Source organism: Bubalus bubalis, chromosome 2 (genome assembly GCF_019923935.1).
Source record: "Bubalus bubalis isolate 160015118507 breed Murrah chromosome 2, NDDB_SH_1, whole genome shotgun sequence".
In the NCBI taxonomy this organism is placed as follows: Eukaryota; Metazoa; Chordata; class Mammalia; order Artiodactyla; family Bovidae; genus Bubalus; species Bubalus bubalis.
The window spans coordinates 128,576,529-128,599,220 of NC_059158.1; the positions used below are offsets into that span (position 1 = coordinate 128,576,529).

General features: G+C 37.3%; 1 protein-coding gene and 1 long non-coding RNA gene across 4 annotated transcripts in view; one reads left to right on the forward strand and one right to left on the reverse strand.

The window, feature by feature from the left end:
• Nucleotides 1–22,692, forward strand: part of CNTNAP5 (contactin associated protein family member 5) — a 1,053,040-nt gene that overhangs the window by 515,258 nt on the left and 515,090 nt on the right. For both annotated transcript variants that reach the window (XM_025277585.3, XM_044936563.2), the window contains exon 7: nt 10,957–11,100. In XM_025277585.3, the coding sequence (XP_025133370.2) occupies nt 10,957–11,100 (144 nt within the window). The remainder of the gene's footprint in view (nt 1–10,956; nt 11,101–22,692) is intronic.
• LOC123331715 overlaps nt 1–22,692 on the reverse strand; it is a 130,264-nt gene that overhangs the window by 61,335 nt on the left and 46,237 nt on the right. The window lies entirely within an intron of this gene.

Here is a 22,692-nt window from a genome sequence, read left to right on the forward strand (position 1 = left end):
TTCAACTGTGCAGTGACTAGTTTTCCTAAATTAAAAAAAAAAAAAAAAAATTGAAAATAGATACTGATCAGCTAGTTCTAGCAAGTTCTCTTTCTTTCTTTTGATTCCCCCTTTCAAATAAATATGAAGCTATAAATGATCAAAGGTCCTTTTCAAAGACAGACACAACATATCTGGTTCCAGTGTTCTGAAAATCTAAAAACCAGAAGGAAACTTCTACAAGATGTGGGAGAGAAGTTATTTAGTTTAGTTGCTATTGAAGTAAAATATCCATATAAACTATTTCAAGCTTCAGACTGCAAAATATTAGCAAAGTCAGTATCCATATAGCTTTTATTCAGAAATTGTTGAAAATAAAACTGCAAAATACCATTTTGGAAGAACCTCTTAATTGAAATGTCGCTGCTGGGAAGAACAATTCTGCAAACAGCAAAGGTAATATGCCGAGAATCCTTCAGAAGACCTCAAGGCAGGAAATCTTGTTGTTTTTTTTTTCTTTTTTTGAATATAGTTGATTTATAGTGTGTTAATTTAAGATGTACAGGAAAATTTTATATGTGTGTGTGTGGAGGGGTGTGTGTGTACTCTTTTTCAGAATTCTTTTCCAGGTTACTTTCTATTGTTGGTTATTACATATTGAATACAGTTCCTCATGCTGTATAGTAAGTGCTTGACCCTTGACAGGAAATCTTTTAATTCTCACATTAATCCAATCAAGCTATGTTGTTTATATGAGATCAGTATTATCATTATCCTCATTTTATGTAAAAGGAAAATTAATCTCATAACAGGTATTTTGCCTAAGGTCCTATAGAAAGTACTAGAAAGATCTGGGTTTATTTCCAGCAAGAGAAGCTCCAGAGACAGTGATTTTAACTATTTCCCTGTGAAAGCTGATAAAAATTTATGCAATTTTGTAACAAGTTGCCACAAAATAGAATTTCCTTTAAAAAGTGTTTCAAAGTGGAAAAATAAATGGGCAGATTAATTAATAATAGTAATAATAGCTTGTGTGTGTGATAAGTCACTTCAGTGGTATCTGACTCTTGCTACCCTGCGGACTGTAGCCCGCCAGGCTCTTCTATTCATGAGATTTTCCAGGCAAGAATACTGGAGTAGGTTGGGATGCCCTCCTCCAGGGGATGTTCTTGCCCCAGGGACAGAATCCGCATCTCATGTCTCCTGCACCGGCAGGCAGATTTGTTACCACTAGCACCATCTGCGAACTCCTCAGGTGTTTTTGTTGTTGTTTTGTTTTTAATAGCTTTACCCATACCCTTTCCTGGTGCTTGTAACTCTTGAAATTCAGTAAACTCTACTTGTGCTTGAGTTATTGGTGAAATGGTTTTAATACAGATTACAGAGTATCATCCTGTAATTTCATTTTATCACACTCCTCCAGGGGATCTCCTCCAGGGGGTCTTCCCGACCCAAGATTGAACCACTGTCTCTTACCTCTTCCTATGTTGGCAGGCAGGTCCTTTAGTACTGTGCCACCTGGGAAGCCCATGACAATAGCTTTGGTAATCAAAATTCAAAGCAAGTAGGGATTGAACAAAAAAAACAATCTGGGCTTCCTAGACAATAACCCAAAACTGTAGTCTAAAAAGTTAGATAATCATCAGTCAGTGAGTTCAGTTGCTCAGTCGTGTCCAGATCTTTGTGACCCCATGAACCACAGCACGCCAGGCCACCCTGTCCATCACCAACTCCCAGAGTTTACCCAAACCCATGTCCTTTGAGTCAGTGATGCCATCCAACCATCTCATCCTCTGACATCCCCTTCTCCTCCTGCCCTCAATCTTTCCCAGCATCAGGGTCTTTTTAAATGAGTCAGCTCTTCGCATCAGGTGGCCAAAGTATTGGAGTTTCAGCTTCAACATCAGTTCTTCCGATGAACACCCAGGATTGATTTCCTTTAGGATGGACTGGTTGGATCTCCTTGCAGTCCAAGGAACTCTCAAGAGTCTTCTCCAACACCACAGTTCAAAAGCATCAATTCCTCTGTGCTCAGCTTTCTTTAGAGTCCAACTCTCACATCCAGACATGACCCCATACATGACCCCATACAAACCCCATAGCCTTGACTAGATGGACCTTTGTAGGCAAAGTAATGTCTCTGCTTTTCAATATGCTGTCTAGTTTGGTCATAACTTTCCTTCCAAGTAGTAGGAATCTTTTAATTTCATGGCTGCAATCACCATCTGCAGTGAATTTGGAGCCCAGAAAAATAAAGTCTGACACTGTTTCCACTGTTTCCCCATCTAATTGCCAGGAAGTGATGGGACTGGATGCCATGATCTTAGTCTTCTGAATGTTGAGCTTTAAGTCAACTTTTTCACTGTCCTCTTTCACTTTCATCAAGAGGCTCTTTAATTTCTTCTTCTTCACTTTCTGCCATAAGGGTAGTGTCGTCTGCATATGTGAGGTTATTGATATTTCTCCCAGCAATCTTGATTCCAGCTTGTGCTTCATCCAGCTTGGCATTTCTCAGGATGTAATCTGCATATAAGTTAAATAAGTAGGGTGACAATATACAGCCTTGACGTACTCCTTTTCCTATTTGGAACCAGTCTGTTGGTCCATGTCCAGTTCTAACTGTTGCTTCCTGACCTGCATACAGGTTTCTCAAGAGGCAGGTCAGGTGGTCTGGTATTCCCATCTCTTTCAGAATTTTCCACAGTTGATTGTGATCCACACAGTCAAAGGCTTTGGCATAGTCAATAAAGCAGAAATACATGTTTTTCTGGAACTCTTTTACTTTTTTGATGATCCAGAGAATGTTGGCATTTTGATCTCTGGTTCCTCTGCCTTTTCTAAAACCAGCTTGAACATCTGGAAGTTCATGGTTCATGTATTTCTGAAGCCTGGCTTTGAGAATTTTAAGCATCACTTTACTTACATGTTAGATGAGTGCAATTGTGTGGTAATTTGAACATTCTTTGGCATTGCCTTTCTTTGGGATTGGAATGAAAACGGACCTTTTCTAGTCCCGTGGCCACTGCTGAGTTTTCCATATTTGCTAGCATATTGAGTGCAGCACTTTCACAGCATCATCTTTCAGGATTTGAAATAGCTCAACTGGAACTCCATCACCTACAGTAGCTTTGTTCATAGTGATGCTTTCTAAGGCCCACTTGAAGTCACATTTCAGGATGTCTGGCTCTAGGTGAGTGATCACACCATCATGATTATCTGGTCATGAAGATCTTTTTGTACAGTTCTGTGTGTTCTTGCCCCTTCTTCTTTATATCTTCTGCTTCTGTTAGATCCCTACCATTTATGTCCTTTATTGAGCCCATCTTTGCATGAAATGTTCCCTTGGTACCTCTAACTTCCTGAAGAGATTTCTAGTCTTTCCCATTCTATTGTTTTTTTTTTTTTTTTAATTTTATTTTATTTTTAAACTTTACATAACTGTATTAGATTTGCCAAATATCAAAATGAATCCGCCACAGGTATACATGTGTTCCCCATCCTGAACCCTCCTCCCTCCTCCCTCCCCATTCCATCCCTCTGGGTCGTCCCAGTGCACCAGCCCCAAGCATCCAGTATCGTGCATTGAACCTGGACTGGCAACTCATTTCATACATGATATTTACATGTTTCAATGCCATTCTCCCAAATCTTCCCACCCTCTCCCTCTCCCACAGAGTCCATAAGACTGTTCTATACATCAGCGTATTGTTTTCCTCTATTTCTTTGCTTTAATTGCTGAGGAAGGCTTTCTATCTCTCCTTGCTATTCTTTGGAACTCTACATTCAAATGGGTTTATCTTTCCTTTTCTCCCTTGCTTTTCACTTTCCTTCTTTTCACAGCTATTTGTGAGGCCTCTTCAGACAGCCGTTTTGGTTTTTTGCATTTCTTTTTCTTGGCGATGGTTTTGATTCCCATCTTCCGTACAATGTCACGAACCTCTGTCCATAGTTCTTCAGTCAGGCTCTTGGTCTATCAGATCTAGTCCCTTAAATCTATTTCTCATTTCCACTGTGTAGTCATAAGGGATTTGATTTATGTCATACCTGAATGGTCTAGTGGTTTTTTCCACGTTCGTCAATTTCAGTCTGAATTTGGCAGTAAGGAGTTCATGGTCTGAGCCACAGTCGGCTCCTGGTCTTGTTTTTGCTGACTGTATAGAGCTTCTCCATCTTTGGCTGCAAAGAATATAATCAATCTGATTTCGGTGTTGACCATCTGGTGATGTCTATGTGTAGAGTCTTCTCTTGTGTTGTTGGAAGAGGGTGTTTGCTATGACCAGTGTGTTCTCTTGGCAGAACTCTATTGACCATTGCCCTGCTTCGTTCTGAAAGGTTGTTGTTGAATCACGCAAAGATGCCGGGATTCTTGGTCCCCAGAGGAGAAGAATTCAATCCAGGGCCAGAGACGAGGCTTGATTGCTCAGAGATTTTGTGTAATAAAGTTTTATTAAAGTATAAAGGATATAGAGAAAGCTTCTGACATAGGCATCAGAAGGGGGCAGAAAAAGTGCTCCCCTGCTAGTCTTCAGCTGGATGTTATATAGTCACTAGCAGTCTGTTAATGAAAGAAAGGAACGTCTTAAAATTCAGAATGGCACCAGGCCCCTCACCCATAACATGCATTTTGGGATAATCTTGGCACCAAATGGTTTATCCTGGGCCATAAAATGATTAACTTGAATCTTGAAGAAGGGCAGACCACCAAACAGTTTCATTTACATAGATTAGGGGAACAATATCTGAGTATAACATACTGGTTTGTCAAGTAGATTCTGAGCCAAGAGGCTAACCGACTTGAAGGCAGAGTTTGGGGTAAATGCATAGTAAATTAGCATAGCTTAAGACAAACATTTCCATAAGAAAAAGGCATTGGTTATCTCTAGGTTTGAGAATAGTTAACTTCAGGTGAAACCAGGTGTCATTATGGAAACACCATATTTTAAGAGAAACCTCCTTTTAAATTTGTATAGAGAAGGAAAAAAATCTCAAGAGAGATAAAAATGCCTGACACTTGCAGGCTATTTCCTCTGTTTGGAGACCCCTGGCCTTCCTGCCTGTTATCCTCTCAATTGCATACTCCAAGGCCAAATTTGCCTGTAACCCCAGGTGTTTCTTGACTTCCTACTTTTGCATTCCAGTCCCCTATAATGAAAAGGACATCTTTTTTGGGTGTTAGTTCTAGAAGGTCTTGTAGGTCTTCATAGAACTGCTCAACTTCAGCTTCTTTAGTGTTACTGGTCAGGGCATAGACTTGGATTACCGTGAAATTGAATGGTTTGCTTTGGAAATGAACAGAGATCATTCTGTCGTTTTTGCAATTGCATCCATGTACTAGGGATTATTTTCTAAGTCAATTTTTTAAAAAGTCTAAACGTTACACAGTCTACATAGCAAAAATCATAAAAGAGGAAATAATCAAAAATTAGTAAGAACAATAGAACAAAGCAAAATTGATCATCCTTATGGTTGTAGTAATACAGTTAAAATTTTTCTAAATTTCCTCAGATGGTTAATAGTCTCATATTTGCTTAATAAACAAACACCAGGCATGTGTGGTTTGCAATTAACACTCTTATGGCAGAAAACACCAAAATGGTTATTTTTTTAAAGTTGGAATTTGGGACAAAGACACATCATTTAAATTTATGCAAACTTAAAGCAGAGATAGAAAAATTAGTACCGTTGAAAATAAAAATTAAGATTAAAACTATGAAAGCTGTTGTAAAAATTACTTGGGGGCTTCCTTGATGGCTCAGTGGTAAGGAATCCACCTGTCAATGCAGGATTAATCCTGGGTCAGGAAGATACCCCGGAGAAGGAAATGGCAATCCACTCCATAGTATTATTGCTTGGAGAACCCCATGGCCAGAGGAGCCTGGTGGGCTACTGTCCATGGGGTCACAAAGAGTCAGATTAAGACTTAGTGACTAAACAACTACAACAAATACCAATTTTTGTGGCCCTTAATTTAAAATGCCTATAAGGAACAGATATGTATGTATACTAAATAGTCAATCAAATGCCAAAAAAAAAAAAAAAAAGCTTATTTCTAGCAATTAGATGTTGACTGATACTGTCCTGATGTGAGTTGCATGTTTTCTAGGATTCAGGGATCAGGAGCCAGGCTAAAGGAAGTGGTCATTGCTTTTCCAGTTAGGTTTGCTAGATGAGTAATCTAATGGGCAGAGTTCAAGGAGAAAAGCTAGTGTTCAGAATTTGAGTGAAACTAAGATGCCAGCTGAGCTAAGCAGGAGAACAGTTTAAACATGATCAATATTCATTTTTTGCAAATAATTGCTATAATCATTTGACCATCCCGGGTCATGCATAGCAGTGATCTTAGTCTGGGTGACTTGCTGGATAAAAACATAATTTAAAGCAAGATTTTGACTTTTGTTCTTGCAATTATAATAAATCAGATAAAGTTATAAATGCAAATGATTTAAGGGATATGACTAGTAATGTACAATTAAAAGTACACAAGTATAGCTTACAAATATTTATGAAGTATTTAGAAAAATTACTGCTAGAGACATAGGAAAGAAAATCAGTAATATATGAAAACGTTTTTCCATTCTAACGTATCTGTTAATGAACTAAATCTATAATTCAATAGTATAATTATAATTTCAAATTCTCAACTACTCGAAAAATTTAAAATATAAAACAGGTTGGAAATTTACACTCACACTCAGACATGCAGAAATACAATTTTGCTTCTTTCCCCACATGAATTTAATATATTCACCAGTCCCTGATTCCTTTGTAGCAGAAAAATCTAACCTTGATGATAGGTTAGATGATAGGTTAGAATGTTAGTGCCTATTTGAAATTTAGTTAGTGCCTATTTAAAATTTACTGCACTATTCTGTATGTACTGAGTTATATGGGGTTTCTTCTTGCTCCTTCTTTTCATTTCCATGCACTAATCAGTGACTGGGGCCTTGTGGATAGCCTTGCATGGGTATAAAGTGTCTGCTTCTGTAGCCATTGTCCATGGTACCTGCGATGGCTTCAGGCTGTGAGGTCTAGTCACCTGACATTTGGACCTCCAAATGAGCTAGTATGACTTTACACCTCACTGAGGACCTCAGTCCATCCATATTCCCCATCCTGCTTTCATGGCCCGGGGGACCTCAGCAGTCTACCTCATACAGTGCTCCAGTGATCAGGCCATTAAGAACCAACCCTCAGAAACCTCTATGCTGCTACTTCCTATAGCTGCTGCTAACCTGTCTCTCTTGCAGTTAAGTTTCACTCTGAGGCCATGATAAATTTGAAGCATTTTTAACAGGCTTATAGGCATCACTGTTGTAGGAATCAGGGGAGAAATAACTCCTTGCATTTTCCAAAATCTGTCTTGTGACCTTCATCCACATTGATTCCATTCACTCATCAGGTTTCAGTCTCCCAGAGAGCAGCAAAAAGACAGGTCCCACAGTATGTAATCTATGGTACTTTTGTTTCCACTAATTTTTCTTAATATCTTCCACCCAGACTAGAAAGAGTTTTCTTTCCTTGATGAAATGGGAAATTACAATTTTGTAATATATACTCTCCTCCCTACTGTTTGACTTAAAAACTCTCTACTCCAAATCCTTCAAACATGTTTCTTTTTCTTTGTTGCTACTTAATTTTTTAAAAAAATTGTTTTATCTTTTTTGAATATTGCCCTTATGTTTTCTTAAATCACAGCTGAGTGAAGTAGAACATTATTTTTTTTTTTTCACAAATTGAAGGTGGCCCAAAAAATGAACAAAATTTTCATTATATATTTAAAATTATAAAAAGAATAATAACTTACATCCACACAAAACCTCAACATTAATGATTACAGCAGCTTTATCCATAGCTGTCAAAACTTGGAAGCAATGAAGATGTCTTTCTGCAAGTGAATGTGCAAACAAACTGTGCTACATACAGACAATGGAATATTATTCAATGCTAAAAAAATAAATGAACTTTCAAGCCATATAAAGATATTTTGAAACCTTAAATTCATATTATTAAGTGAAAGAAGCCAATCTGAAATGGTTACTTACTGCGTAATTCCAACAATATGACATTCTGAAAAAGGTAAAACTATTGAAACAGTTAAAAGATCAATGGTTCCCAGGGATTGGAATCAGGGGCTGGGGGAAGGATGAATTAGCAAAGAAAAGAGGATTTTTACAGTAGTGAAACTGTTCTATATGATACTGTACTGGTGGATGCATGTAATAATACATTTGTCCAAACCCATAGAATGTACACTACCAAAAGTAAAACATAATGTATGCTATGGACTTTGGGTGATTGTGATATGTGAATGTAGGTCTACCAGTTGAAACAAACCACCGATGGAAGCTTTTGTCAATGGGAGAGGAGACTATGCATGTTTGGGGGCACAGAGTATGTGGGAAAACTCTCTACCTCCCTCTCAATTCTGCTGTGAAACAAAAGCTGCTCTAACATAATAAAGTGTTCTAAAAAATAAATAAAAGTAACAAATAGTCAACTCTGTTTTTACCTTACAGATTTGATTTATGCAATTTACAAAAGGGAAATGAATCTTTTTTAATACAAATGACTCAAATTGAAAATATTGGAATACTGCAATAAATCAACAAGGAAATTATCAAAGCAATGTTTTTACAAAGTATTTTTAGAATTGACAAACTTACTTTATTTTTGTTTTCCAGAATATGTCTCAAGAGTTATGAATCACTTTTAAGTAGAGTTAAAGATAAAATTTGCAGAGTTTTACTGAAAGACAAATTTAGACTTGATCTAAATACTTGGCAAAAGAAAACTCATTTACAATTTAAAGTGGGAGCACATGTATTTCAAGGCAAATAGAACATACATGTGGTTCAATCAAAGAGAGTCTATTAATTTATGATCTATTAATATAATTCAACCTACCAACAGATTAAATGCAAAATACTCTGTATTCTGTCACATGAATTTTTGAAACATCAATCAATGAATAAAACTGAGCATTCATTCCTTATTTCAAACAAATAATAAATAAGCAATCAACTAATAATTTATGTGGAAAATGGGATTAGAAGTATCTCTTTAATGTGATATGGAATCAGAATCAGTATATACTGGGAAATATAAAAAAATACTGTTATTTTTGTTTGTTTTTTATTTTTTTTCCTAATGTTCTATACCATAATTATAGTTTATTGTTGTTTTGGCTATATTTTAGAATGTTTTGGTGAGGACAATGAAACAAAAATATTAAAAAATTGGCTTGTAAAAAGAGGAAAGTATTTTAAGTATTTCATATGATTAGTACCTTCAAAAGTTCAATGAAATTAGCTAAAAAATATAGTATTTAATATACAGGTGTCTGGATAGATAAAACAATAGGCGAGGCATATAATATTCTTAATAAAATTTTTAATTAATAAAAAACAAGGAATTTACACTGGAATTTATTGAGATATAAATGACATATAATGTTACTCTAGTTTCGTATAGCATAATGATCTGATATTTGCGTAGTATGTTTTAGATTTCATACAGTGGAAATTGTTAAAAGCTTGAAATTCAGTGGAATTAACTTGATGAATATGTGAATGAGAAAAGTAAAATAATAACCTTAGGTGACAGGCCTTACCAAAAATATTTTTAAAATAGTAAAAGACACTAAATTCTTGTATAGGAAGATGAAATATTTAAAAAACAACATTCTTCATTAAGTACATGTGTTCATGGAAATAACAAATTCCATATTAATTCTCAAACTTCCAATAGACTATTTTAAATACAATTATTCTGAAATTAAATTTTAAAATTAAAAAGGGCAAAATATAAAATAATTATCTTAGAGTAAAATAATAGAAAATAGACATGAGTAGCAGGGTTAATCATTCTTATCATAAATGTATAAAGAAATAATTTTTAAAAATAGTGTGGAATTTATGGGGGAAAAAGTAGACATCTGTAAACAGCCTTTGCTTAATCTGTAGCTATTCATATAAGAAGACATTTCCACTGGGAGAACAAATCTTTCTGAAATATACTCAAGCATTCATACGATTTAAGTATTATATGCCGAAGGTAACATTTCAAAGCAGTGAAGAAAAACTGCGTTACTCACTAAATGGTATTGGGATAAACGTGATGATAGAAACTACTCTGCTTCTGTTTTAAAATAGGAAGAATAGTCATAACAGATCAGGTTTGTTTTAAAAAGAATATTTTCTTTCCAAAAGTAATTTGTACTGGAAAGGGAAGTGGTAAACATAAATAGTATTCCATCGCTTTCCCAGAGACAACTGCCATTAATAGTTCAGTGTTATTTCTTCAAATCTAAATTGTAAGCCCATTTTTTATTATTGACATCATACCTTACTCCCAACTATAACTCCTGCATTTTTAAATCAACATTCCACTCATTTTCCACTTTACAACAAATGTTTTCTAAGCACCATTATTGAAAACTAAGTAGGAGTCTATTATATCAATTCTCAATATTTCCCGCTAAATAAATGTACGAGATATTTGAATTGTTTCCTATTTTTCATCTTTATATTTCCATAACAGCTGTGTTGATAAGGTGTTTTTGATACAATACAGAATAAACTAGGCCTGAATAGAGGTATATTTTGTTTGTCCCTTGGTTTTACTTTGATTGTACTCTCTAAGGTATTTGCATAAGAGATAAATATAAAGATGTTGATTTTCTTTGCTTTTTTCTTCCTTCTGTAAATTATTGTTGTATTTAGTATTAGAAGGGTTAAGAAAGGATGTAAAATAGTTTTGTAAAATAAGCTCTTAAAAAGCAAGCAATTATAGTTATTTTTACGTGGCCTAATCAGTATCCTTTTAAATGTGTAATCAAGTGGCATCTATAATTATTTGAGCCACTTGGCTCATGCTACAATTGAATCTACTGAAATTCACTTGCTTACTTTCCTTTTCCTTTACTCCTTTTTTAGAGCTTATAACTAAAAGTTAATTTTTTTTTTTTTTTCCATAAAGCTTAGTTTTGGAGGAATTCCAGTACCAGGCAAACCTGGGACCTTTTTAAAGAAAAACTTCCATGGATGTATTGAAAACCTTTACTACAATGGAGTAAACATAATTGACTTGGCTAAAAGGCGAAAGCATCAGATCTATACTGTGGTAAGTCAGCATCCATTCCAGCTCGATGATTTCTAACACTTCAATGTGGTTAAGACTTGCTTTCCCCATCATACACCTGGTACTTCCTCATAATACATTTACATCACACTCTTGGATGTCTAAATAGACTCCAAGGTGAAATTGGAGAGAGGGAGGCACAGTAGGGACTGAGTGGGTATGAACTGTGTAATTGGGGGAAACAAATGTTTTAGAGGTACCTACCTACTGAATTCTATATTCCTGGCTATGAGTTTGTGCCATCTGTGGGCAGGGCTTGCAATCTACACTGGGTTGAATGAATCTCTTTATTATCCCTGAGAAATGCAGCAAAAGAACTACAGATTCTATTAAATTCTATTGCCAGTGAATTATATATTTGTCTACTTATTGCTGTTGTTAAAAACTTGGGCATTTTGAAGAACAGAGGTTAAATTTTTAATGTTGCTCCTTGGGTCTCAAGATCCCAAGATATGCTTGCTTTCTTCTTTCCACCATTTAGAAGTTTCCTTGGTTTTATTTATATATAATGTTAGAGTTTTTAGTTGTACTTAGTGGGAAAAATAGAGAAAATCATACTACTCCATCCTGCTAGAAGCAGAGGTCCATTAAACTAACAGTACTGTAAAAGCTTTCACAAGACTAGACCCCCTTATCATTGACTAGTAGATGCTGCTTCTCCTTGCAATCTGATCACTGGACTACCTGGAAAAGTTGGAATTTAAATGATTTTGATTTATTTTCCTTGATAAGTATAATGTGTAAAAAATATTTTATGTTTGGAGGTTCCATGTATTAACAGATTTTTTTTTTTAAGTTGCCATTGGATTCCAGCATGAGAAACAGCCTTGCTTATGGAAAATCACAGTTTGGTTAAAGTCCATAATATTTTAAAAGGCATGTATACCTGTGGCGGATTCATTTTGATATTTGGCAAAACTAATACAGTTATGTAAAGTTTAAAAATAAAATTGAAAGTTAAAAAAAAAAAAAAAAAAAAAGGCTTATCCCAGGCTCAGGCTCCAGGCTTTTGACAATGTTACCCATATGTACCAAGGTTATTCATTAACTAATTAACTAATCAACGAATCCACATTGCAGGCAGATTCTTTACCAGCTGAGCTACCAAGGGAGTCCATGAATACTGGAATAGATAGTCTATCCCTTCTCCAGCAGATCTTCCCGACCCAGGAATTGAACCACAGTCTCCTGCATCGCAAGCAGATTCTTTACCAGCTGAGCTACCAAGTTAGGAAGTCCTAATGTTATTCGTTAAGTAATTAACCTAAGCACTAACTAGCTGATGACATTTTGTTTAGGCGTAGGTCAGGAAAGCATACTTCTGCCCATTGCTCCTCAATATTATTCCCCCCAAATATTTCATAACATACCCATTTCATTGAGTTTAATCTGCAAAAACAGTGGGGTCACATACTACTAGGAGTTTGAAAGTGAAAGACACCCAGTCGTGTCTGATTCTTTGTGACCCCATGGACTATACGGTCCATGGAATTCTCCAGGAGTGGGTAGCCTTTCCCTTCTCCAGGGGATCTTCCCAACCCATGTATCAAACCCAGGTCTCCTGCATTGCAGGCAGATTCTTTACCAGCTGAGCCACAAGGGAAGCCCAAGAATACTGGAGTGGGTATCCTATCTCTTCTCCAGAGGATCTTCCTGACCCAGGAGTTGAGCCTGGGTCTACTGCATTGCAGGTGGATTCTTTACCAACTGAGCTAGTTTAGCTTAGACTAATATCATGAATGTCAACGCACCTGAAAAGAGAACAGAACATTGTGGGAAGAGTTGGAATTGCAAATTGAAACACAAGGAACTTAATGAAACATTGCTACTTTCATTGTTCACAAACTGGCTTCAAAAGTGTGAGAACCTGAGCCTTAAATATAAATAAACCCATTATTGTTATCAAGTCCACGCTTGTGCTGTTTGCCCCACAATAGGTCAATAAATGGAGAGATGAGGCCTTGGGGCAAGGAATAGCGACTTTCTTCAGAAAGCCAGCAGACCTAGGAGCCCCAAAGAACCATCTTCTTCAAGCTAAAATTTAGACTTTTTAATGCTAAAATAGGAGGGAATGAGCTGGTTGCACACTTGTTGGTGTAAAAATCCTTTGTTATTGCAGCTGTCCACATAGGTCAGATCATGGTGTTCCTCAAACCTCCAATAAGACAGATGTTATTCTCTGTTTGGCAAGTTTTATCTATATGAACGAAAAAGTGTTATATCTTTAATGAGCAGAGCATTGATAATGGGCTCTCCTGTATATTTCAGGCTATGGACAACATTCTTGTAGTAAAAGCAGCAGAAAATAAAAGTTAAAGTAAAAGAAACAGATCCAATATGAAGTCAGATTTGTCTTGCCTATTACACTTTGGCAACATTCATAGAAAACTCCACACATAAATCATGTTAGAAAACATTTTAAATGATAAGATATATTAAATACTAAGTCATTGAATATACAGAGCAAAAAAAGGGAAGTCAGGGAGATTAAGGAGGGAAAAATCCCATGAATTTATGAATATTGATAGCTTTCATCATTTCCTTTTTGGAGAGGATCATTAGCTACAATTTTAATAAATGTTTTGTTGATTTTAAAATATGGTAGCACTTACCAAGCTACCAAAAATTTCACTACCATACTTTATTTCTCAGAGTTTAATTGGCAGTATTATTAATATGAATCATAAATAATCTATTTTATCATTAATGCACTTGGGGGGAATTAAAAAAATAAGTTTTGGTTCTTTGCAGATAAAGAACCATTAGTGTTAAACTTCTCAATTTAAAGGGTGGGATAAACATATTATTTTTCTCCCAAATTGCTTCTATCACCTTGCTTAGGTGAAATTTCCTATCACTATACACACACACACACACACATTTATACACTTTGTCTTTTTTCTTTAGGAATTCCACATGGAAAGGAATTGTTTGCACCATTAATTACACGTACAAACAGTTTTATTCCCCTACTCAGGCTTACAGTTTCCCCCAAAGACATGGTATCAACTACAAAATCAGCTTTATTCCAAGTCACTAACCACAGATGTGCTAAGTAAGGGCTTTTGAGAAGGATGACGTTTTTGTCCTTTGCTAGTATTCACAGACTCTCACAGTTACTGAGTTTGGAAAAGTTCGGAGTTGAGCAGGAGACTCAGGGAATCAACAAATCAGGCAACAAATTTAAGGTAATACCCATCAGTTACAAAAGGTAATTCAAGAAGCACAAGCCACATCCAGCACAGAACCCTCTCTGGCAGGCTGCATTTCTGCAGCATCCCCATTGCAATTCATCATTCCTTTCTTGTGGGACCTGCCCACTCCCTGGAGATTTAACAGCTGTTCCATGGGGATAATTCAATTTAGTCTTTATAGCTTGATTTGACTACAAGACGATCCTCCACATCCCGAGACACAGTAAACTAACAGCTTAAAGTAGACATAAAAAACACCTCACTTTTCTACCTCAAATCTTCCACACTATGCTAATATAGTACCATATAACAAACAATCAGAACATAAATGGTCCATTGAAGTGTGTGTACAGTACCTGAAATGTAGATTATTATATACATAATATAAGAAATATATTGCCTTGCAAGTTTCCTGAAAATGATTAATTTCATATTTTCTACTTCATCACAAATGCCACTTTCTTGGAGCTCTCCTTTCAGAGTTTTGAATCCCCTTTCACAGAGGCAATGAGAGTAACTCGGTTGTCTGAAAGTTGTCTTGATTATAGGTGTTAAAATGATTATTTCTCATTTAAAAGAAAAGCATAGGAGAAATGCTTATATAACTTGACTTTACCTTCAGTGGGAGGGGGGATAAAGGCAGATGGCCATTAGCAGGACTATGTTTATAGAACTGGCTTTGGAGCTATTTGACCATGTCAATTTGCTTCTATATCTTTGTCTCCAAATAGTTGAATGGGTGTTGGCTAACAAGCATGTGTGATGATACCCCCAACTTTATGGCTGAAATGGCTAAGCAATCACAAAATGCATTTCTCCTCAGCCTACAGGAAAGCCTGACAGTCTTCTCAATACAGTGTTCCTAGCAGCAACATAGTTACATAATTGTTGATAAATTGTTTAGACGCCTAATCTTACTCAAAGGCTCACTCAGTCGTGGAGCCTGGGGCAATTTAACAAACCTCAGTATCTTCATATGTAAAATGAGACAATTATAGTTCCTACCTCAGACTGTTATTGTGATGATTAATATATGGTTAGCACAGTGTAAGGCTCAGTTGGTAAAAAAAAAAAAAAAAAAAAAAAATTCGCCTGCAATGCAGGAGGCCCGGGTTTGATTGCTGGGTCGGGAAGATCCCCTTGTGATAGTAACGGCAACCCACTCCAGTATCCTTCCCTGGGAAGTCCCATAGACAGAGGAGGCTGGTGGGCTATAGTGCATGGGTTCACAAGAGTCAGACAAAACTTAGCAACTAAACCACCACCACCAAGGTCGCCAGTAAGCACCCAATACTTTGAAGATATTATTAAGGAACATTTCTACCAGTCAGTCAGTTCAGTCACTCAGTTGTGTCCGACTTTGTGACCCCATGAACTGCAGAATGCCAGGCTTCCCTCTCCATCACCGACTCCCAAAGCTTACTTAAATTCATGTCCATTGAGTCGGTGATGCCATCAAACCATCTCATCCTCTGTAGTTCCCTTCTGCTCCCGCCTTCAATCTTTCCCGGAATCAGGGTCATTTCCAATGAGTAGGTTCTTCCCATCAGGTGGCCAAAGTATTGGAGTTTCAGCTTCAGTATGAGTCCTTCCAATAATTATTCAGGACTGATTTCCTTTAGGATGGACTGGTTGGATCTCCTTGCAGTCCAAGGGACTCTCAAGAGTCTTCTCCAACACCACAGTTCAAAAGCATCAATTCTTTGGCACTCAGCTTTCTTTATAGACCAACTCTCACATCCATACATGACCAGTGGAAAAACCAAATCTTTGACTACACGGACCTTTGTTGGCAAAGTAATGTCTCTGGTTTTTAATATGCTGTCTAGGTTGGTTATAACTTTCCTTCCAAGGAGCAAGCGTCTTTTAATTTCATGGCTGCAGTCACCATCTCCAGTGATTTTGGATCCTAAGAAAATAAAGTCTGTGACTGGTTCCATTGTTTCCCCATCTATTTGCCATGAAATAATGGGACCAGATGCCATGATCTTCGTTTTCTGAATGTTGAACTTTAAGCCAACTTTTTCACTCTCCTCTTTCACTTTCATCAAGAGGCTCTTTAGTTCTTCACATTCTGCCATAAGTATGGTGTCATCTGCATATCTGAGGTTACTGATATTTCTCCTGGAAATCTTGATTCCAGCTTGTGCTTCTTCCAGTCCAGCATTTCTCATGATGTACTCTGCATGTAAGATAAATAAAATGGGTGACAATATACAGCTTTGATGGACTCCTTTCCCAGTTTGGAACCAGCCTGTTGTTCCATGTTCAGTTTTATCTGTTGCTTCTTTACCTGCATACAGATTTCTCAGGAGGCAGGTCAAGTGGTCTGGTATTCCCATCTCTTTAAGAATTTTCCACAGTTTGTTGTGACCCACACAGTCAAAGGCTTTGGCATAGTCAAAGAAGCAGAAATAAATATTTTTTGGGAATTCTCTTGCTTTTTCAATGATCTGAAGGTTGTTGGCAGTTTGATCTCTGCTTCCTCTGCCTTTTCTAAATCTTGCATGAATATCTGGAAGTTCATGGTTCACGTACTGTTAAAGCCTGGCTTGGAGAATTTTGAGCATTTCTTTGCTAGCATGTGAGATGAGTGCAATTGTGTGGTAGTTTGAGCATTATTTGGCTTTGCCTTTCTTTGAGATTGGAATTTCCAGTCCTGTTGCCATGGTTGAGTTTCCCAAATTTGTTTGCATATTGAGTGCAGCACTTTCACAGCAACATCTTTTAGGATTTGAAATAGCTCAACTGAAATTCCATCACGTCCACTAGCTTTGTTCATAGTGATGCTTTCTAAGGCCCACTTGACTTCAGATTCCAGGATGTCTGGCTCTAGGTGAGTGATCACACCATCATGATTATCTGGGTCATGATGATCTTTATTGTCTAGTTCTTCTGTGGTATTCTTACCACCCCTTCTTAATATCTTCTGAGTCTGCTAGGTCCATACCATTTCTGTCCTTTACTGAGCCCATCTTTGCATGAAAATGTCCCTTGATATCTCTAATTTTCTTGAAGAGATTTCTAGTCTTTCACATTCTATTGTTTCCCTCTATTTCTTTGCACTTATCACTGAGGAAATCTTTCTTATCTCTCCTTGCTATTCTTTGGAGCTCTGCATTCAAATGGGTGTATCTTTCCTTTTCTCCATTGCCTTTCACTTCTGTTTTTTTTCACAGCTATTTGTAAGGCCTTCTCAGATAACCATTTTGCCTTTTTGCAGTTCTTTTTCTTGGGGATGGTCTTGATCACTGCTTCCTGCACAATGTCACAAACCTCCTTTCATAGTTCTTAAGGTACTCTATCAGATCTAGGCCCTTAAATCTATTTCTCACTTCCACTGTATAATTGTAAGAGATTTGATTTAGGTCATACTTGAATGGTCTATTGGTTTTCCCAACTTTCTTCAATTTAAGTCTGAATTTTTCAGTGAGGATTTCATGATCTGAGCCACAGTCAGCTCCCCGGTCTTGGTTTTGCTGACTGTATAGAGCTTCTCCTCTGGCTGCAAAGAATATAATCAATCTGATTTTGATATTGACCATCTGGTGATATCCATGTGTAGAGTCTTCTCTTGTGTTGTTGGAAGAGGGTGTTTGCTATGACCAGTGTGTTCTGTTGGCAAAATTCTGTTAGCCTTTGCCCTGCTTCATTCTGTACTCCAAGGCCAAATTTGCCTGTTACTCCAGGTATTTCTTGACTTCCTACTTTTGCATTCTAGTACCTTATAATGAAAAGGGCATCTTTTTTCAGGTGTTGGTTCTAGAAGATCTTGTAGGTCTTTATAGAACTGTTCAATTTCAACTTCTTCAGCATTATTGGTTGGGGCATAGACTTGAATTACTGTGATATTGAATGGTTTGCCTGGAAATGAACAGAGACTATTCTGTAGTTTTTGAGACTGCATCCAAGTACAGCATTTTGGACTCTTTTGTTGACTATGATGGCTACTCCATTTCTTCTAAAGGATTCGTACTAATAAGTTCAACTTAAGTTGGCACGTAAGCCGATATTTATTTGTTGTTTTTTGTATATAATTAATGACTCACATAGCATTCTTGCACTTTATGATCCCAAGAAATAATAAAAGTAGATTGGATAGGTCATGTTCTGCTCCTGTGTCTGTAGTTATAGTTTATTCCCAAATCGTATAAATCATGAAGTGCATTTTGGGTAAATATATTATAGATCCCTTTCATTTGAAGAAATTTAATGACTCACTCTAGTCCAGATTTGATGAAATGACAGACTTATTTAAAATAAGACATTTAAAATAGATGTTGCGCAGTGGACTTGGGTGTAACAGGAATACTAAGTAGGCTTTGTAAAATTTAACTTCTGTTTGAATGTCACTGTCATGAAAGTTGTTGGAGTGTGTTGTTTATTTCTTAAGCTCTGAAGCCAAGAGATAAGGATAAGTGTATACATGAGATAATATACACATTCACATTTCCATATGTGTGGGCACCCATATGCCCGCACATGCACACACACACATATAGTGTTTGTCTTACCTTCCTGTGACTGAGAAGCTCCTGAAAATTGCTCAGAGAAAAAAATCCCTGGTGTCTAATGAAGCCTAATCTCTAGCTTATTCCTGGGATCACATTTCATCCCTGTAGTTTGCTCTGTGATAAATGATACTTTCCGCTGATTGAAGGACTCACTTGAAAAAGCATCTAACCTATCAAATCTTCTCTCTCCAAATTTCTACTGTCTTCCACTGTCATTTGACCAGGGTGACATTCATATTACCTGCTTCTAGTTTGTATGCTCCTTGTACCTTGGAAAAAAAATATTCTCAAATTATTAAGTTTTAGAGAAGTGGCTTCCTTTCTGTCTTTGAGCAAAGCAAAATTAAATAGTTTCAATGTCATGTGAGGAGTAATGTAACAAAGTTAAAAAACAAACTAACAATGAAATGTTTATCTTCTCTGAAAATGGTCCTGCCTTAAATTGGTGTCATGATTTTTTTTCCTTACGTGACTGGTTTCATTAGCTCATCTGATGAAATCATTATTTGACATTACTAAAGAAAACATCTTTAGAATGTTAAAAATATGCATATCCATGTATTACTGATGCCCTTTGCAATATACAGAATAGAAGACCTAGCCAGCCAGAGAGGAAAACACTGTTCTCATCTATATGTATTTAATTTTCAGATTTTAAGTGTATATTTGATATAACATAAACCGTATTTATTGACAATTTTATATCTTGCTTTTCATGGTTAAAAAAGTATTTTCTGTGTCTTTAAAAGTTTCATTAAACACTTCCAGTCCCTTTACAACAATAATTTCTACAGTAAGCCCATTCACCATAGTTCATTCAAGATTCTATGGTGTTAAGATTTGAGTTGTTTGAATTTTTATTGCCAAAAATAATAATGAGATTGCAAATATAAACTGAAATAATTTCCTGAAATTTAGAGTGGATCAACAGAAATGAACATTAGTTTATGAAAAGTCTGTACCAGTTTCCATCCTTTCCTCCCACAGTGTAGGAGGGAACCGCACAGCCTGCCAGTTTCAACCTCTGCTTCCCTGTCATTTGAATATGCAAATGCATTTTTAAAATGGGGCTTGGGGCTAAATTAAAGTGAAAATCGACTTAGGTACTCTCCTTCTTTGCAAAACTTCCAACTAATGAGCTGAGTGTGTTCCTTTTACGCTCTTTTTCCCACATAATAACAGCCATGACAGTCCCTTCATATGAAGACATCTTTTTTCAAGCACTTTCTTAGAGACAGTGGCACAAATCACCATGCTAATGCCAGAAGGGCAGTGAATGGAGGGATGAGAGATGGACCCCTGGTTGTATTAGTTCCTCTGTCGCAAAACATCTGTGAGAGGCAGGTGGGAGCAGACTGTTATTATCCACAATTTCTACTAAAAGATACTTTATGCTTAGGACTGGGGAAAGTCAATGATATATAGTCAGTGGCTGTGTCATTCACAGCCTTCTTTGCTCTCTGCTGGAAACCACTACACCATCAGCTTTTACTCATTTTTATTATACAGCTATTTTTTTCTACAGTCCTGAATGACTTTCATGTCAAACTGAAAAAAAGAAAGTTTGAGCAGATCTGTGAATAGCACCACTTACCTGGGAATTGAGGACTATGAGATCTTTCAGAAATGACCCCTGTGTGATTTCCTAATTGCCAAATACATCTCTCATGGGTATTTCTTGCAAAGTAGAAACTCTGGGCAAAACCCTTATCTTTGACAAGAGGAAGAAAGGTGGCATCAGAGGTCAGAGTGTCTGGGAAGAGCCTCCCTCCTTATCCTCAGATGGTTGTGCTCTTGGCAGGCCCTCTTCCTGGCCTCATGGCTCTCACAATGCCCATCCTCTGGCATCTGGCTGTCAGGCTTTTCCTCCTGGGAGTCAGGAGATGGCTGAGAGTTCTGTGTAGGAATTCAACACCTCCCCAGAAACCCTGCAACCAGTAGCTCTCATATTCCTACAAGACAGATAACAACTTCCCTGCTTGGGTTTTGAATCCTCTATAATCATCCCCTCTCTTCTATAGGTTGATTTCCCACTTTCTCACCAGGGCTTATTTTATAGCCAGGCCCAGAATAGTGACTGTTTCGTGAATTCATTCTAAGCGTCTCTTCCTCTATGCCTTTCATTCTTTCATTTAGTGTCTCCCATACTCACTAAACTACTTTTCTCCTTCACCCTCTGTTGGTTCAGCCACACACTTGCCTTCCTCTTCCAAACTCACAAGTAGGGCTAGCATCTTAAACCAGCATGTGCCACTGACTCTCAGAAGTGGAGCAGAGTCCTGGAGCATTAGGCTGTATAGACCACAGACTTTTGAGTTTGCTGCCTTGTAGGGAGACCAAGGGAACTGGAAACCAAGCAGACAATCCTACATTTCAGGGAGTGACTTAGGGGCTTTGGGGCTAAATAACCAAAAATTAGGACACGTTTCAAAGTTATAAATATGGAACCAGTAATAGGGTGTAGTATGAGAAGCTGTTATGCTCCTGCCTTCCATATGTTAACTTCTGAAGCTGTTATGCTCCTGTCTTCCAAATGTCTGTGGCTCCCTGGAGTGCAGGGCTAAGAAGAAGCATGGGGTAAGGTCCAGACTGGGTAGAAGAAAGTGCTGTGACCCCTAAGCAGAATGCAGATTGGGAAAGGAGTAGCGTTCAGTGCACTGTGTGTGCTGGCCCTGTCTGGGCGTGTTCCAGAGCCCACACTCGCCCCTGAACATCTTTCAAACTCTAAGGTCCCTATGCTTTCCGTGTTGTAAACTCAAACTTACCTAACACGGCACAACTTAGCACTTGATTTATTACTGTTGTCAAGATATAGTTGTTGAGCATCTGCTGTATGCCACAAAAAAAAGTTTCTGCCTTCAGTGGATGGGAAACTTCTCAGCCCCCAACATGCACACCGTGGGAACAAGGTCACCATCAGAACTCAGAATCCAAAACTGATCCTCTTACCGAGGTGGACTCCTCATGCCTGCTCTCTGCTCTCCTGGCTGCCACTGTGCTTGTCACCCCTCCTCTGCTCACTGCCTTCTTGGTTTGACACTTTTTGTTTGTTTTACTACCTTGAGATCTCTCAGTGATCCTGCTTTTCCATTTGCTTTTACAGTCTTCTGCTTTGTTTTAAAAACTAAAAACAAATTTTATTGATTTTAATGTGTTAATTACTATTACACAGCAAAGGGATTCAGTTACACATTCTGAAAGAATGTATATATGTATACATATATTAGAATGTATATATATATATATATATATTATTTTTCATATTATTTCCCATGATGGTTTAGCACAGGATATAACTCTCTGTGTTATACTCTCTTGTTGTTTATCCATTTCATATTATTTCCCATGATGGTTTAGCACAGGATATAACTCTCTGTGTTATAACTCTCTTGTTGTTTATCCATTTCTATACAATAGGTTGCATCTGCTAATCCCAAAGTCTCATGCCATTCCTCCACATACACTCTTTTGCTTTCTGACTGTGACTGGAGCCTCTGCCCTCCAGGCTGCAAGGCTCACAGGGCTTCTGACTGCCTTCTGTCAGTCACTGCATGTTGGCCAGACTCAAACCTAGTTTATAAGAGTTCAAGAGAAAAAATGATGGAGTTAGCAGTCAGGAAAAACTTCATGAAAATCATGAAAGTGTAGGAACTTGCCAAGAGCTTTGAAGAAAAAGATACCTCTTAGCCAATTCCAAGTTCACAGGAAGGAAGGACAAGTGGAGTCATGGCATATGTACCAGCTCAAGGTGGGGACATGGTATTACTGGGAATACTGGTATGTTTTATTCTAGCCTGGTTCTTTCCAAAAGTTTTTTTGTGTCACTCATAGTGTTAAATATGTGATGGTCAGCAAATGTTAATAGA